Source organism: Castor canadensis, chromosome 11, assembly GCF_047511655.1.
Source record: "Castor canadensis chromosome 11, mCasCan1.hap1v2, whole genome shotgun sequence".
Classification (NCBI taxonomy): Eukaryota; Metazoa; Chordata; class Mammalia; order Rodentia; family Castoridae; genus Castor; species Castor canadensis.
In genome coordinates this window covers 77,775,989-77,795,019 of record NC_133396.1, presented here as the reverse complement: position 1 = coordinate 77,795,019, position 19,031 = coordinate 77,775,989, and the positions used below count along the sequence as shown (strand labels likewise).

Here is a 19,031-nt window from a genome sequence, read left to right as displayed (position 1 = left end):
GTCAGTCTACTGAGTTAGCAGATATCATTGATCTGAAACTTAGAAAACAAAGTAAATTATATTTCTCCTAAATTTGTTTTTATTGGCCTATCCTATAACAGCCTATCTGAGTTTCCAAAGCTAGAAACTAATGGATTTATAAAAACACAATGATGTAAAATAGGTTGTTGGGATAACACCATTCATAGTAAAAAAACAAAACATAGTGATGTTCTTCCTGCCTTCATGTATTTATAGTCTACAGTCAGTTGGCCTGCTGTACTCCTTCCATCAAAAGGAAACAAAACTGCAATACAAGGTAGAATGAAACATCATAAAGGATTCAAATAAAGTTGTATGAGCGTACCCAAGAATGATTGTATGTAATAGGAGTTACTATCAAAGGTGTCACAGAAGTGGTCACATTTAAATGTAAACTTAAATCTAATGTTAATTGGTAGAGATAGTAGAACAAGGGAAACAGGAAAGTCCTGTACATGGGAACTAGCTAAACACAAGATAAACTATGAAAATGAATCTTTCCTTCTCAACAGCCAATTGACCTTGGACAAGTCTTACAATCATGAAGAAAATTTAGTTTAAGTTTCATCTTACAAAAACTGTGCTTTTCTAAAAAATACTCATTCTGAAATGTCCCTTAATAAAGTTATAAGATGCCTTGGATTTGGTTCTAGCAAATACAGTAGGAGTGTCAGGTACAGTTATAGGTAAACAAATATTAACCATTTGTTGAAAATTGTTGAGGTACATGCAGGTTTAGTATACTTTAAAAAAACGGGTGGCTGGTGCTGAACTGTCATGTTCTGAAGATGTTTCAGGCTTAACACTGTAGATGTAAGTATATATTTTCCTCAACTCAAGAGCAGCAAACAACTCAGACTATTACATATAGTTATATGCAACTGTAAATATTTTCAGTGATGTGAACTCTGTGATTATGTCTAAGATAATTAGAAATGAGATAAGCTAGTTATCATAAAACTAAGAAGCTACAGCAGAAATCTAGCTCAGTGGGAATGGAAATATGGAAATTTATGGTTGTGATTGAAGGAAACAGCCCAGTCTTGACAACTGAAGGAAGCAGTTAAAGACACCTCTCATATGTGCAGCCCGATTGACAAGAAAACAGGAGAGCTGTGGCCATAAATAGAGAAGTAAGAATAAGATTGGGGGCGCACTGGGTTTCATGTACTGGAGAAACATAGACATGGAAATGTCTAGAAGCAGCCTGTAGGAAACATGGGCCTACAGATCAGAAGCAGTGCAGCTGCTGCTCTGAGTCCGCCTAAACACTAATCACTAGTATAAGTAAGATGGGCAAAGGAGCTACAGAGGAGTACGGAGAAGGAGCAGAAACAAAGCTGAGAATAAAACTCTTTTCATAATAGGAAGCAGGAGGAAGGAAAGGAGTCAGTTAATAAATTGGAGCTGGGACTTTGAACCTATGATTTCTGACTCCAAGACCTAAGTCCTAAGATGATAGGATCTCAGCCATAGGGTGAGAAATACAATCTTTGGCAGTTCCTCAGAATGTGAATTGTAAATGTAATGAAGCTTTTACGGAAGAAATGTTGTCACTTTTCATTGCCTCCATGTCTGTAGACATTGATGAATGTAAAGATGGGACCCATCAGTGCAGATATAACCAGATATGTGAGAATACAAGAGGCAGCTATCGCTGTGTGTGCCCTAGAGGTTTCCGGTCTCAAGGCATTGGAAGACCCTGCATGGGTAAGTCAACAGGAGCTCTTCTTGAGTATTAAAGCTATTAATATAGTTACCTAGCCTTGCCAACCACGCAGGACCACTCTCTCCTCACATGCTCTCTTGCTCTACTTAGAAGACATGTGAACAGGTTTAAGCAGTTCATAATATTATTCAGATATTTCTTCAGAGACTTCCTATTGAGTTTAACTTATATTGACATCTCAAGTGATAGTATAATGACTTACTGAGTGCTTTCTAAACATCATACATATCAAAGTGAGCTTCTGATACAATTTCCTTGTTAATTATGTCAAGATTACAAGCAAGGTATGGTAGCTCATGCCTGTAACCCCAGCCCTGGAAAGGCTGAGGAAGGAGGATCATTTGAGCTCAGGGTCTGAAGATAAGCCTGGGCAACATAGCAAGACCCTGCTTCAAAAAATGTATTTCGTTATTTCTTCTGTACATTCAACATAAATATTTGCATAGATGCATTTTATTTGAGTATGAAGGATCCTTGTATGTAGTATGAAAGTTTAGGCATGAAGGATTAAAAACAAACACACAATTTAGGTGAATTGATAATTATTACTTTATCTACCATATATTTAGTGTGTACTAAATATACACTAAATGTGTTCTATTCCCTGTGCTAAAAATATCTTATTTAGTTCCCCAATTATCTATTTGTTTCCAGCCCAGTTACAATCAAATGCAAAGTAAAGCAGATAATAGGAAATATCTTTAAGAAGGTAACTGTATACTTAAAAAAAATTAGTGCATTTATAGTTAAGAAACTGGTCAAATTGTATTCTTCTTCAGATTATTTAAGTGCAGTAAAAAAATGTGTAGGCTTTTAAATAGTAGATTCTGGATTCCATGCAATTCTTTTAAAGTTAGTTGACTTGATTGTTTAGTAAACAATTACTTATGACAAATTTTCCCATAAAGGTTTAATTCTGTTTTAATGCGGTTCCTACCATGGTACTCTGCACATAGCAAACATTCAAACTAATACTACTTCTAGAAATTCTTTTGAAAGTCATGATTTTACTGTCAGAAATACACAGCACATCATTTCAGCCTTCTGCATAGGTATTCTAATTGACATACAATTTAACTTTTCTTTTTGGTGGGACTGGCGTTTAAACTCAGGGCTTCACACTTGCAAAGTAGGCAACTCTACCACTTCAGCCACACATCCACTCCTGATTAATATACTGATCAGTCATGTCAGTGGCTTAGCAGAGTGAAATGTGTTTATCTGTTTACTGATTTGACCAACAGTAGAATGTCTGACATTGGACTGGGGAATAAACAATGAGGAAAGTTGAGCCAGTGTTTAAAGAGATTAAAAAATGATCATTTTAATTTTTGCCTTTCTAAAGTAGTTTTAAAGCAAAAATTACTACTTTATTCTACCTTCTTTTTTTCAATACTAGGGATCAAACCCAGGTCCTTGCACATGGTAGACAAGCACTCCACCACTGTGCTAACCACCCTCTTCTATCTTTTTATGTTATTTCTCACCACTGTGGTAACAGATTTAAAGAATTTGGTTTTGACCACTGGTTTTCATTTACTTTTTCTAATTTACAGAAAGAGTTGTAAGTATATACTCCATTTGTTGACATATAAATAGAAAGAAAAATCACTTTTAAAAGTTTTATGGGCTTGGTAAGTTTATAGCTTAATAAGAAGAGATTCTGTGTTTTTGTTTCCTTCTTTTTAATCTTTTGGAAAAAGTGGTTTTGGCTTGATTCAAAACTATGATACCAAAAAAGATGAAAGAAATTTACAACTCTATAATTCTACAATATTCTTACATCTGAAACTTGTACAGAAGATTAGAAGCACTAGTGATCAATATTATAATTAAATGAAAACTGCAGATGTGATTTCATTCTTCCCTCCATCACCAGGATTAAGATTACATTAGCTTTTAAACTCAGGTTTCTCTGTATTCAAGACCAGGTTTTCTTTGTCTTTCTTACTTTATTTTTTAATCTGACTTTTTTTGGTGGTACCAGGGTTTGAACTCAGACCTTCACACTTAGTAGGCAGGCACTCTACCACATGAGCCATGTCTCTATTCCCCATGTGTTCTTAAGTAACACTGCCAATGTCTCCACTTAACACATTGTCAAGCCCATTGCTTCATTATTTCAACAAATGTTTATTGAGCACCTAATTTGTGCTGCATGATGTTCTAAATTGTGGAATCACAGTATTAAACAGGGTAGACCAGGTCTTTGTCCTCACAAAGTTTACCTTCCATGGAGGGAAAGAAGAATCACGAAATAAATATACAATACAATTTCAGACAGTGATAAGTGCTCTAAGACGAGGAAGAAGAGAGAGGCAGCTCAGGGTGGTAGCACTGTGGTCCCAGCACCTCTGTAGAAACTGAATGAGATGAAGGAGCAGCCAGTGTGGGAAGGCCTGAGTGCATGCACTCCAGGCTGAGGTGACAGCTGAAACAAAGTCCTTCAGAGAGGCATGTGGAGACCATAATCAAGGACAAGCAAAGGGCCAGTACTGTTCCAGCAAAATTAGGCAGAGGGTAAAGAGGCCATGATACAAAGTCTAGATTTTCAGCCAGGTGCTTTGGTTCAAGCCCATAATCCTATCTATTTGGGAGGCAGAGATCTGGAGGATCGTGGTTTAAGGCCCACCCAGCAAAAAGTTTGTGAGACTCCATCTTAACCAATACCTGGGTGCAATGGTATACACCTGTCATCACCAGCTATGCAAAGAAGCTGAAATCAGAGGATCATGATGCAGACTGACCTGGGAATAAACTGGGAGGCCCCAAGTTCAACCTCCAGTGCCTTAAAAAAAAAAAGAGAGAGAGAGAGAGAGTCTAAATTTTCTTTTAAATGTGTGATGGAAAGACACAGAAAGTCTTAAGCGGATGAGCAGTGTGATACAATTCACATTTGGAAAAGACCACTGTGTGGAGAATAAACCATAAGAGGACAGAGATGGATTTAGAAAGATGAGGCTCACATAAAAACACAACTAAGCATGAAAGTAGTTACATATTTAGGAATATTATACTTAAACATATTTAAATATTTTCAGTATTGTCAATCAATTAGGAAAGTCAGAAATCCATTTGAAAGACTTATGTGTCAAAAGAGAGAAAGAGCAAAAGGAAAAAAGTTGAGAATGTACACATATCATTATACTAAGAGATTTACTACTGAGAATTTTTAATAATTGTAGTTTTATGAAAATTATATTAATTTGGGATTCCATGCATTTTGCATCTTTTTCCCTAGAGGAATATACACAGATTGCAATAATTTAGCTTGCCCCTATCTAGTTTAACTCAGAAAGCTGAATGTAGTGTTTATAAGATTTTAAATACACCTTTTGTAATCCCAGCTACTAGGGAGGTAGGAAGGTTGCTGGCCCAGGAAAAAGCTCACAAGTTTATCTGAAAAATAAACTAAAGCAAGAAAGTCGGTGGGCATAGCTCAAGTGGTAGAGTGCCTGTTTGGCGAGTGCAAGGCCCTGAGTTCAAACCCCCTACTGCCAAAAAAAATTTGTTGCACGTTATATGCGAAGATGTGCTGTCAAACTGATACAAATCCAGGTTTGTTTGTTTTTCAGTCGAGGAGGCAAGATTGAAATAGAGTTCATTAGGTCTTGAGGCCATCACAGGGAAAGTGAAAGGAGGTGGGTTCACAGAACTAGTGCCTGCTTTTCTGAGCCACCTGTTGCAAAATGAGTGTTGAAACAGAACTGTGCATATGAAGCAATGTTTACAGAGGGTCCCTCCATGGATTCATAACTGAGTGATTAAAGCTTTCTCAAAAGTTCACAACAGTCGGGGAGAATTTACTGTATTTCCTGCCTGTGGAGAGTAACATATGTCTTCAGTTTGTTTCATAGACTGATTGTTTCTTCCTGTGTTCTGTGTGTATGTATGTGTGTTTTTTTCTTTTTTATGTATCATGGCACACGAGCAGACATTAACGAATGTGAACAAGTGCCTAAACCTTGTGCACATCAATGCTCCAACCGCCCCGGCAGCTTCCAATGTGTCTGTCCACCAGGACAACATTTATTAGGGGACGGTAAATCCTGCGCTGCATTGGAGAGGCTGCCAAATTATGGTGCTCAGTACAATAGCTATAACCCTGCCCGGTTCTCCCCCGTGAGAAACAACCACCAACCTCACCAGCATTACAGACAGCACTCACATCGCTACAGCTCCTACTCAGAGTCTAGAAAGAGCAGAACACCTCTCTCCAGGACTAGAAGGACTAGTAGGAAAACTTGCCCTGAAGGCTCTGAGGCACACCATGACACATGTGTAGGTAAATGTCAGCCTATTGCATTTCCTTTCTGTGGGCTCACTCCTGACCAGAGCTGAAGTATGAGCAAAGCACCTCTGAGTGTTTGGGGAAACTACGCCAAGTCTGGATGACTCAAAAAGGTTCAAGAGATTCATTCTGGCACCTGAAACAATTTCAAACTGTATTCAAACAAGTGATGTATTTACATGTGTACGTGCTAAAAATTTATTGTGTTCTATTAACAGTTTCTCTTTGGATAACCCTTGAAAGTCTTCATAAATTTAAATGCTTTGTAGAACTAAATTTTAGTGGCTTCCAGAAGGTCTATATATAGCCATCATGCCATAGGCTGCTGGTTCTATACTGCCCAGAGAATTTCTCAGTTCGGTTATTATGTATATTACTGACAAGATAATGTGAGCCAGAACAAAATTAAGTTGCTCCCTTCACCCTGAAATATGTGTATTCAATATCTTTATCTAAACTCACAAGTCTGTAATTTCATTTGTTTGCGAAAGTGAAGTGTAATTTCCAACTTAAGAATGGAGGCCTTGTTTTCAGTTAAGTTGTAAACGTTACCATCTGTCATTCATTTAACTCAATTTTCTGTGAATATGCACAGCTTGCATGTCATCAAGCTAGGAACCAAAGGGAATTAGCAAACCGAAATTAGCCCCACCATTTGCTAGATGGGAAAATAAAGCAAGAAGGAAAAGGGAGGAGGGAAGTAAGGAGGGTGGAAAGAAAGAAATGCTGATCAAATTAAAGACCATTATGCCAACCTCATTTTCTTACAATTCTCTTAAGTTTTGTACACTTTGCTTAGTCTCTAGAAAATATGCTTTCTGCTAAACACTTAAATATTTTATGGTTTTCTTCTCCTTCTGACTTCAGTTTTTTTTCATTTCTTTTTCTCCCTTTCTGCAAACCCTGTTCTGCCATTGTTACCTTTTCATACCTGCTTCCTTCACCAACCTTAATGGGTCCCCCCTCGCTCCCTCTGAGTACTCAAACTTTATCTTTGGTTATTAGGTTTGTATTTTCCCAGACTTTTCTGTCTAGATAACCTGATGAGCCTGAAGTTTACTATAAAGATGTGGAAGTGTCTCCCTTGTGGTGAGGTTCCCAGAGCTGTGGACAGTGCCAGTTGCATATGCTTCAAACGTTCATGCATGTATACATTCTACATTTTGTCCAATATGCTCAGCTACTATTACTCACTAAATCTATGGATTTCTAACCATAATTTTGATTATTGGCAAATTTTCATGGCTGTTACTTGGGTCTGAGTCTTCACTAGTTAAAACATTTCACTATTCTTTCATTGACAGAATTAACATGTTTCATTTTGCTTTTCAAAATTTCTTCCAAATGGTTATTCTCACTGTAGAGTTTTCATAATCTGTTCCCACCCCACGCTCGGCCTTCATTTCAGACAACTCTTTCTTCTGTTCTACATTTACTCCTCTTTATTTATGCAATAACAAATGAACTAAACCACACCCCACACTATGCACCCTTAAGCTGCTTTCCTTTAACACATCTGAAAGTGCAAGTCATTTAAGAAACTTTCCCTGATTAATAACCCAACTCTATTTTTCATCACTATCTACAGCTGAAGTTCTATCATAGAAGAGTCTTATAAATGTTTTCTATCTTGATGTTTTGATTAGCACCAATATTATGGCATATCAAAATTTATCTCCCATAATCAGCCACTATTGAGATAGCTACTATTTCAGAGTAAGGATCAATCTTAGAAAATCTAAAGTAAACTTTTATAGCTCACCAGTTCCTGGATATTTAAATTTATTTGGGGTCAATGAGTAGGACTAGATGTTTCTTAAACTATGGTGAATATTTTATAGCATTGGGACTAGTTAAGAAATTTACACTAAGATAGGAGACAGCTCTGAAATTTTATAACAAGAACAACTTACAATGAACACCAAATGCTTGTCATTAACCATCTGGGATAGGCAAGTTACAAAGGGTTCAGATTAACACTGTGGAATCTTGTTAGACTTGGGCTAAAATTTAGCTGTTCAGCAAATTGATTCCAAACAACAGAAAGAATGAACATTGCTTTGATTCTGAATGCAGAAGTCACACTTAGGGCAACTTTAAAATTCATACATCGAGAGATCAAACTCGAAGTTCAGCATAATTTAAATTTCTGTCATTATTTTAGGTTAAAGCAGAAAAATAAAAATAACTCATAAGTTAAGTAACAGAGTGCTTTGGTTGACTAAAATGATGCAAAAACATTGACAAACAAATATCTGATGTGTGTTTATCCTGAATAGATTTGGAGTGGTTGCAGCATGTACAAAATACACAAGGTGAACAGATTGTTTTGCTCAGTGACCCAGTCTTCATTTTGATCTCTCCTTAGTTCTGCCCTCCACCACTCATGTTTCTTGTCACTGGATAATCTGGGCTCAGGAATCATGAGCAAATATAAATATTAGTCAAAGAAAATATCAATTAATTTTGAATTATCTATTCTCACTCCCCTTTTCATTGCTATTTTCTTGGATTTGTTCAATAAGAGGAGATAGGCCCTGTGGTTTATAAAATGTTTTCCTATCTATTTCTGCATATGAACCTTCCAATAAGCCTGTAAAACACAGTAGATGGTCTCTGTCCCCTTTTGGCAGAAAAATCAACTGAGAGCATCCTGAGAAGTTAAATGGGCTGCCAAACATAACATAAACTTATATGTAGTTGCCATTAGTACTTTGTAATTATATGAAGAGCCTGATGAATATTTCTATCACAAAAGTAAAAGCATTTCCATTTGATGATATCTGTGTGTGGGAAAGTGACACATAGATGTTGTGAGGAGGGAATACAGTGAGAAAGAGAACTAAAGTTTAAATGAAATAAAAACTAATACTTCTTTTTCCACTTAATCTCAACAGAAGCCTTATCTTTTAGGTAAATTCTGCCATTTGGGCAAGAGTTTTCTTTGGTGATTAGGGATCTTATTCAAATCTGTCACCTCTGTCATTTCAGTATAACTTATTTAATAAAAAGTTGAGTAGTTTGGAGCTTCAGCTTATGTATGGTTAGGAAGATGATAAAGAGATGTTCATATTTTATAATTTAATATTCTAAATTTGTCCCATATTTAATATTTTCATATCATTAAAGTAGCTCTTGATACAAAATAGCGCTGAGTATTTTTAAGCACATAGGTACAAAATCACCAAAAATTTTGTCGATCGTATATCAACAGCTTGTTTATAGTGAGCTATGTCACAGCCTCTGCCAGGTGTGGTCACACACTCTGCTTTCTTTCTGAACAGATATTGATGAATGTCAAAACAGAGACACCTGCCAGCATGAGTGTAAAAATACCATTGGAAGCTACCAGTGTATCTGCCCACCTGGTTATCAGGTCATGCTCAACGGAAAGACATGTCAAGGTGAGAGAATGTTGGGATGTGTATTGTCGTAATACCAACACAGGAAATTTTGAGCTATTCTTGTGACTATTCATTTCCCTATTTGCTTCTTCTTTCCCATTCCCATTGGTCAGTCTTATATTTAAATATTACTTTTGTAAATAAAGTAAGAGAAGCAATAAGAAAGCAATTCAGTAAAGGAAAATAATTGAGACACATTTTTGGTATGGTCTTAAAGAAGCAAGAATGCCTAAACCAGTTCATAGTACATATTTCTAAAACTTAGTGAGAAGAGACCTTGTCAAACATTTTTTCCCAGTTCAGGTAAGATGGTAAGGGAAATGAGAAGAGTACTCAGTAAATTTACTACAGCATGAGGGATTATTTGATATTTTGTCTTTCAGACTTATTTATTAGAACAATCAGTAGACAAACAATCCATTCATTCCCTAAGCCCTCAGATGCTGTAGGACAATCACATGCTACCTTTACAAAATGCAAAAGGGTCAAATAGATGAATAAGAATGGACCTTGCCTTTCAGTGCTTATGGTGTAGTGGAGACACATGGAAATAAATCAAAATACTAATGCACAGGTTCGGTAGCAGAGCTGGGAATAAAGTATAGTGATAATAGAAAGACAATCAACCTCAAGTGTTCCCTTGTCATACAAAAATGTGAAAGGAGAACTGTACTTTGGTGAGGTTTATTTTATATTGCAACATGTACTTAGGTTACACAGAATAACTTTTTTAAATGTTCTAAGAAATCCTCTCAATTTGGCGAATAAAATCTCTGGGTGTTTTGTAGGTCTTTATATGGTTCTAAATCTTATTAATTTCTGTCATGTACAAACTATATCCTTTTGAAAAGTACATCAAATAAAAATTTTCAAAAAAGAGCTTTATCAGGAGCAATCAAATTGAGATTGAATTTTCTCTTTCTTGGATTCACAGAAGTCTTGCTAGGAATGCAGCTCCTGGAAATTGTGTTCCAGAAGCCAGGACCAGGATGGGCAGTGGGTTTACCTTAGCTATAGTGTGCCACCCCATTGCTCCCCTACCATTCTCATGGAATTGGTTGGAAAGGAATGTGAATTCCTTCATGGTAATCTTTGCTCCTGCCCATCGGCCACCAAACATGGTTAAGAAGCTATCCTCTACAGAATACGTCACTAAGACTTGAAGTACTAGAATAACATATTTATATTATCACACCATGTTTTTCAAAGCAACAGTTACCTCATTTGAGTCAACGGAATAGATATATTAAGGGCAATCATTTGTTTAGATAATAAAAATGAATTCTGAGTGATTATTTGAGCCTCAGTATCCCAGAACGGTCAAGAGCAGAGTTAGAACTTGACCTCAGATCACATACTCTGAAACACCCTTTGTCTCTCCCACAGCATTGTGAGCACCAGGAGCAGGGGTGGGGCCACTGACTGCCCATGCTTTGAACTTGCCTCAGTTCTTCAACCCAAAACTCTTTTGGAAGGCGCACCAGTGCCCAACCCTGTAACTACACTTCCTGTAGTTGCACCAAGCACCAAGGAAGTAAGCAGGGCAGGTGCCAAAGGTTTTGAAATAAACAACAAAACCACAAAACCCCTTAGCCAGTCTTAAAGAGCTATGTCATACACTCAGAGACATTCTTCTTTTCCAAATTTTGCCAGTTTATTTTTTCATTGCCCTTGTCACTCATTTAGCACAAATGTTTTTCAGTTTTCATTTGTGCTACAGAGTGGAAAACACTGTGAACAAATCAGAAACAGGTGTCACTTGAAATGCTTGCAATTTAAATAAATTACATATTTTTGTGGCTTTAAAAAGACATGAGAGAAAACAGTTGTGCCTTTTAAAGAAGTCTTTAAAGAATAACTTGGAGTCTTTTTATAGCTTTAGAAAGTGTTTGAGGCATTCATGAGGAACAAAGGACTGTTTTTCATTCACATACAATTTTTTAAAGCTTTATATATTAATGTTAGAAATGTCCATAGAAAAGGGAAATTAAACTGAATTTAACATGGAACAATGAGGAGAAACTAAAAGATCCTTATGCTAATTTTATGCGCCAGTAATCTAATTCTAAAAATTTAGGAACATTTTATTGGCACTGCATTTGAAATGAGTATTCTCATCTATCCATGGTTTTAAAAAAGTAACCCATAATGCTTACCAAATCTGAATCACTTATGCTCTGTGTAAGACAGATGTTTCAAGTATGTCTAAATATCCAGAAGCATATGGTTAAATGCATTCATTTGGTCTAAAGCTATTAATATAAAACCTTTTCAGCTCATTTTGGGATTCTTGTAGCAGTAATATTTAAAAGATGCTTATAACATTCTGTAATGTTTAGTAAAAAGCAGACATCACCACATTGTCCATTAACAGAAGACAAAACGTGATTTCTCATTTCTTCTCTTTTTTTTTTGGATTTTGGTTTTGGTTTTTTGTCTTCTTCTTTAAAGAACAGTGAGTATAGTGACTGATAGAGAAGCCTGTCTGCCTGTAGGGTGCTTAATTCTGAGAAGTAATAGACCAAAGACAAAGGAGGCTGTCTACCTGGCAGCTCACTGCTTATGAAGGCTTTTTTTATGGAAAGCAAAAGATATTATGGACTAAGGCAAACACTTTGTGTATTAGATTCTGATGCTTCTTTGTAGGTTTGTGTTCAGCCAGTGAGACTCTGTAAGTTATCTCCTCTTACTGTGCACACGGATATGTCTCCATGCCACCATTATCATGGTCCCAGGTTTCTGCATGAATTCACTGTAAAAGCTAGAGATAAAATGAAACTTTGAGGATAAGTGTGAAAGGAACCTTTTTAATGAGCGAAAGAAACATAAGCCTAATTGAGTTTCTTTCACATTTTCCTGAAGGGCTTTTTACTTCATTTCTGAGACAATCTCATTTTGTTAAGGAGATGAAGAACTTCTGATAGATAAAAGCATAATTAGAAATTGGTTCACAGAGATAATAGTGAAGAATACTGAAATAAAAACTCATTTCACCCTGGGTTTCATTACTGTAGGAAAACTAGTCCTAATATAACACTAGAAAAGAAAATACAGAACGTGGTCACTGTTGGCATTAGACGCTTTAAAAAGTCAAGTAAGTGACTTACTGCACACTTTTCTAGCACATTTTTTCACTTTGTCATATATTTTCACCATTATTAAATTTAAAGTAAATAAGTACATTTTGGTCTCCTTAGAAAACAGAATATATTTGGAATCAAATCTGAGATACACATTTTAATACAAAAATGTAAATGGTAAATAATTCTGAAATAAATTGACATTTATTGTACATGATTAATGTACTCTCTCTTGAAGTTTCTTCTCTTCTTTCTCTTTCAGTATAACAATACTCCAAATTATTTAAGAGTTCACAAAAGTCCTTCATGGCCTTAAGCCAAGTCCAGTTTAAATGCTACCAAGTTCCTACTGCAAAAGCCACACAGTTTCACATGCTCATTGGTCAGCACCAGTTCCATGGTATAAATGCCCTTGACTTTCAGGACTTTCTTGGGGAACTGATTTGGGTTCATTTTTTTGTACCGGACTGTAGATGTTCCCTCGCATCAGGACTCCCACACATCAGGATTCAATTGCTTAAGGAGGAATGTTGTAATTGCCCATATGAAATCAATTGGCTTAGACTGTGAAGCCTTGTATTTTCCTTGCACATTTTCTAATTAGCCCCAAAGTTTCTTATCTTAAGATTAAACAGTCACAAATGACATGAATTCTGTCATTGTTATTTAGTATACACATGCTTTAAGTTTATGTTCATCAAAACTTTGGAGGTTCAGGTTTCTTCCTCAGCTAATAGAGGATGATGATATTATAAGTCTGTACTCATTGTCAAGCAGTCAAATTGTCAGAAAAAGGCTAAAGGTCATTTTCTGTTCAAACAAAAGTGTTAGTGGCGTTCCTATAGCAACCAAGTCACTTCTGACTAAAATAGAGAGCAAGCCCATAGCTTCATATGAATGGCATGATAAGGCACACCACCACAGTATCTATTACCAATATTCTCACCTTTCACTTGGGCCCCTGGAGTTAGCGGCAAGCTTTCTTTTATAAGGCAGAAGAAGGCTGTGAAAGAGGAGAAGGGAAAGGAGACCTCCAGACCAGAAGAAGTTCTCAGACAGATTGATTTTTATGAAGGATATTTTATGGAAAATGAGGATTTGGAAATTGATTCCCTGGAATATTTGCTTGCCCTCATACTGCTAAAAAAGGTTCCATATACTACCAACAGGACGCAGATACCTTGTTCGGAAAACATTCCTCTAAAATCCCCCAAACTTTGTTGAACTCCATGGACCCTCTTTCCAGAAAATCTGTTGATCAATAGTCTCTCTCTCTCTCTTTCTCTCTTTTTCTCTCTCTCTCTCTCACACACACACTCACACACACACATAAAGATTTTCATTCACAAATCCCCAGTGTTCCAATATGGACAGCAAATTAAGAATTATGACTCAAAATTCTTTATTTTCAGAAAGCTCAAAAAGGTTTCCTCTAGCTCTGTGCTCATTATTCTTAATAATTTATTTTTTTGCATATTTCCCCCATTACCTCAGAACATCCCATTGCTATACAAGGAGAGGTAGACTCTGGACAGTCAGTTGATGGCTCCCCTCTGTTTGATTAAATTCAGATTGTGGTTCTTGGGTCATTCATTTGATTCTGTTTTATTCTTTATTGTGTTGTTTTCAAGATCCAGTTGACTTATGAAGTCTCCTCTGAATTTATGACACCTTTAATTTCAACTACCCTACTTTCCACTCAACAATTTGAACACTCAACAAAAAATACTAGGGAATGATCACATGCATTTGAAAGAGATTCTTCTTGTTAAAAAAATATTTACAAGTAAAATATTTAGCTTGTTCATAGTGCACTTAAAATACTCTTTGCTTTTCAACAAAACTCGTGTACTCTATTTTCCCAAAATAAGAGACACTAAAGAACTCTTAATAATTCCCCTTCTGCTTTTATAGTTCTTATTTTTGATGTTTTTCCACATATGTTAAAGAAACATATACTCAAAGCAATCTAGGAAATAGATTTACCAGGGATCCTGATCCATTTTGTGGTTGAAGCTTAGGGATGATAGGTGAGTTTATTCACGGGGCAGGGAAGAAGTTAGGCCTCTATATTCCAGTCACATACCAGTGTCTGCTGGGGTGACCTTTTCTGACCCCCACTGATGACGCTTTGTGTCTTATGCTGTCCCCAGATATTGATGAGTGTCTGGAGCAGAACATACGCTGTGGGTCGAATCGCATGTGTTTCAACATGAGAGGAAGCTACCGGTGCATCGACACGCCCTGTCCACCCAACTACCAACGGGACCCTGTGGCAGGGTATGTCTTCCTTTTTCATCCCAGACATGCTTCTGAAAATCCTTCATCTCACTCCTTGACCAACCTAAATCCAGTCTGCGTGCATATTTAACTCATAGGAAGTCAGTAACCCCGAGGCTCACAGTGTGTTCCTTCTTCAGTAAATGAGGAGGAAATGAGATCACCCAGCAACAGCCACTGCAACCTAAGTCATCACTTGTGGTTGCCAAGGCTTCCTGGAGCAGTCTCCCCAGCACAGAATCACCATGTAACATAAAGGGCTCTACCTCAGCAGTGAGCATTTTATGGGATGATAAAACCTACCTTTCTGTGAGATTTTCCAGTTTTCATTTATGCTTTTGGCCTGTAGAGCACTCCAGGAGTTACTTTTTCTACTGCTATGATGACTTACCACACTGTGAGGGAACAGAGAGGAGCAAGGATGAGTCAGTAGTCTCCCCACTCATGGTGTCTTGCTTTAGATTTCCTACTGTCTGAAGCAGGCTCTTCTAGATTCTGAATAAACTGCTCTTCTGTTTTCCCCTCCTCTTGAAGATATGTTGTACCCATCCAGGTACTAAGATAATAGGATGCTTGAAAACAAGTGATAATGTTTATCCTGGAAAGTCCTGCTAACAAGAAGGTGTTTCTGAAACCAAATACTCAGTGGAGAGCTCATGCTTCATTTTCTTTTTGGTAATGTCTACCAAGTTAGGAACATGCTCAGAATCCACCACCTGTTTCTTCTCATAGGAATACAAAACGGACGCAGAAAATTAAAAACAGAGGCTTATGAAATGTCCAAAAAACTATGACTAAAGAATCCATCCTCATAAAACAATCTTCTGCGTTCTTTTCTTATTCTGGCAAACAATTAAAAAGTTACCATGACTCTAAAGTCAATGTGGGCTCTAGAAAAAGAAAATTACAGTATTTAATGTAAAGTAATATGAAAGAAAATCACAAAAGGTCGTCCAACCCACCCAGAAATCCTTTTATTATTTTTAGATAAATCAGCCAAATATCAATATATCCTTTTTCAGCATGAAAACATGTAGATGTTTTAATTTAAATGCAGCTTGCATTCTTCTCTTTAAGAAGTATTTGTTTCATATACAAGTGCCTTTATTTCCAAAACTAACTTTTCATTTTAAAGAAAGTATTCTTGGGGTAGGTGAGGTAGAACTTAGTGGTAAAATGTGTGCTTTAGCATGCACGAGGCCCTGACCAGCTCAACTCCCAGAAGCGCCTTGCCAGAAAAGGAAGAATGTACTCAGTGTACTCATTCTTACTTCAGGAACTCAGATGCTTCTTAAATGAATGGAGCAGAAATAGATATTTGACTCTCGACCAGCATATTCTCTTTAGCGTCCGGCATGTGGTTTGAGTTAGTGACACAGAACGGGGGTGAGCCTTATTGCACTCGCAGTGAGGACTGCCTTCTGCATCGATGCCTAAATGTTGTCCTGGATCATGATCACCCACGTCATGCCTTCTCCTGCTTCTCAGCCAGATAACGGTATGTCTTTCATATGTTTATTTTCCTTAGGTTCTGCCTCAAGAGCTGTCCACCCAATGATCTGGAATGTGCCTTGAGCCCATATGCCTTGGAGTATAAGCTTGTCTCCCTCCCGTTTGGAATAGCTGCCAATCAAGATTTAATCCGGCTGGTTGCATACACACAGGATGGAGTGATGCATCGCAGGACAACTTTCCTCACGGAAGATGAGGAACAGACTGTCCCTTTTGCCTTAAGGGATGAAAACCTGAAAGGAGTGGTGTTCACTACTCGACCACTACGGGAGCCAGAGACCTACCGCATGAGGGTGCGAGCTGTATCCTACAGCGCCAACGGGACCGTGGAGTACCAGACCACGTTCATAGTTTATATAGCTGTGTCTGCCTATCCGTACTGAGCTGCTGCCCAGGACCTGCTCCCATATTTAAACCACAGTCAGGCAAAAAGTGTCCCATCCGGGTTACTATCGTGAACAGCTGCAGCATTGGCAGTTTGAAAATGCTGCTACATGCTCTGTTTTCTGTGCCTTCCTCGGTACTGCTGAGGGATTTTTAAGATCCCACTCTGGTCATTGTCTCTTAGGAAGGTCTAGAAGAGTCCCTTATTATTTTTGTTATTTATTACACTGGAGCAGTTACTTCCCAAAGATTATTCTGAACACCTAGCAAGGACATATCAGTGATATTTTATAGTAGCATAGTAGCTAAGATTATTTTCCTGAAAAAAATAAAACAAAAAGCAACTAATCCCCAGTACAACAGAGTTTTCAGCATTTGACTGTTTTTAGAATAAAAAAACCTAGTTGCTATGTATTTTGATAAAAACGTATAAGGTTTTCTTAGATATTGGTTCTTTAAAATAGGATTTTTATGTCTTCTTTGGTTTTAAGGAGAAAAAAAAGAAATACCACTCCTTTTAAAAATGTACTACAGCTACTAGAAGGTTTGTTGGATCCCAAATGATGGTCATATTGATTTAACATCCAAAGCAAGGATATTATTTTCAGTGATTTTGTGAAATCATCTGAATCACTTATGATAATACAAAAAAATGACTTTGTCCTCAAATGATTGTCCATGGCATAGTTCTTTGTGCTAACATTTTGATATAACCATCTATCCACTTAGCTCCATAACTTTTAGATAGCTTATTTTTTATTTTTCTATCAAGTAAAACAATTTTTAGAAATATCAATAGGGCAGGTTTCTTTCTTTCTTTTTTTTTTTAATCTCGTATGTCCACATTAACATGTTAAACGTGCATACACTGTACATGGTGGTAACAGACTCTGTAAGCAATTGACAAGATGTATTCTATTTTTATGAAGTGTATATACATTATCTTAGTGTGTATTTTCTATATAATATCTTGATGGTCTCTTTTATAAAATTATTTTATAAAAAATATTACAGTAAAATCAGCCTAAATAAAATTGTTGTATTCTTTTTCTTAACTTTTTTAAGAACCTAACATGTGTTTCCTTACAGCTATTGTAGGACTTTCAAGCAGGGAGATGGGACACCAAGGCTTTTCAGGAAGCAATATTTATTACCATGCCGGCAGTGGCTCAGCAGATTCCCTCTACCCCTAAACAAGTCATTGGGATTCTATCCTCGCCAAGTCTGGATGGGGACATGGGCAAGCTTTCTCATCCCATCTATGCTTTTCTCTGTGACCTTTTCTTTATCATCAGTCTTTAGGCAACAGTTACTTAGATTGAACTTTCCACACACACCTCCCTCGGAGGCAAGTAAATAGTCCAAGGCTAGGTGGTTTTGGTATATTTCATTGTGCACCTTTGTGTGCTGTTGCACCAGTATGTCAAGGGCCCTTGCAGTTTCATTAGTTATAATTTCAGTTACTGCCTGGGGACAAATATTGCATTTGAGCATATAGATTGGGGTGTGATAGCCCCAGGATCCATCTTCTGCCCAAGTGGCAGGACCATAATACTGAATGATTTTGCTCAGGAGGCCATTCATCATCCTTCCAATTGCCAATTTGTATAGTATCTCATTTTTTTCTAGTGGTTTTTTTTCTCCCTGTATGGGAACTCCCAGTTTTTTACCTTGTGCAAGGGGGAGCAAGAAAAAGGACCAGCTAATCATGGCCAGTATGCAAGACCCAACCCAATCTCTGGGTAGAATTTTATAGCCTAGTTTCCCACACATCCAATATAGCCCCCTGGGCTCCCACCAATCTATGTTCAGGGTAAGATTGACCCAAGCTGCCCAGAGACCAAAGAAGTTGGCCAACAGGTGGGGGTTGGGTTCCAAGTGGTTTAGTGTTCCCACCATCGGGTCTTCTGAGCTGGGTCATTGTAAAATTTTTGTCCTAAACAAGTTAGATCCCCAGCCAGAATGGAGAACTGGCCTTTTGGGCAGGAAATACAGTAATTTTTGATGATGGAAGTTTTTAGGAGCCAGACACTTTTCCTGTGACTATGGAAGGCAGTCTTATTAAAGGGTTCCCATGGGTTTAGCCCCTTAGCTTCCCACGGCCAGTGGTCTCCCAGGTTGTTTCCCCCACAAATATAACACGAGGTTACATTGAGTGTCTGGGCTATGGACTTGGCTAGTGAGAGGAACAGGTTTCTGGCCTTGATAGACAGAAAATTCACTCCTCATTTCTTCACAAAAGGAGCGATAACCTTGGTATGAGGAACTCTCATGAGTAATAGTTACTAAGTTGAGGTGCACAGAGTCCCAGGTTCAAGGTCCTTTCCATC

The 19,031-nt window shown here is 37.4% G+C and overlaps 1 protein-coding gene across 6 annotated transcripts in view; it reads left to right on the top strand.

Moving 5' to 3' along the window:
• The window catches only part of Hmcn1 (hemicentin 1), a 441,079-nt gene extending 423,344 nt beyond the window's left edge, over positions 1–17,735 (top strand). For 5 of the 6 annotated variants that reach the window (XM_074047247.1, XM_074047248.1, XM_074047246.1 and 2 more), the window contains 5 exons: positions 1,603–1,731; positions 5,685–6,035; positions 9,326–9,445; positions 14,679–14,805; positions 16,334–17,735. In XM_074047247.1, coding sequence (XP_073903348.1) covers positions 1,603–1,731; positions 5,685–6,035; positions 9,326–9,445; positions 14,679–14,805; positions 16,334–16,700 — 1,094 coding nt within the window. In that variant the 3' untranslated portion in view covers positions 16,701–17,735. The remainder of the gene's footprint in view (positions 1–1,602; positions 1,732–5,684; positions 6,036–9,325; positions 9,446–14,678; positions 14,806–16,333) is intronic. The other variant, XM_074047249.1, reaches the window with a different exon arrangement.
• The last annotated feature ends 1,296 nt before the right edge of the window (positions 17,736–19,031 follow it).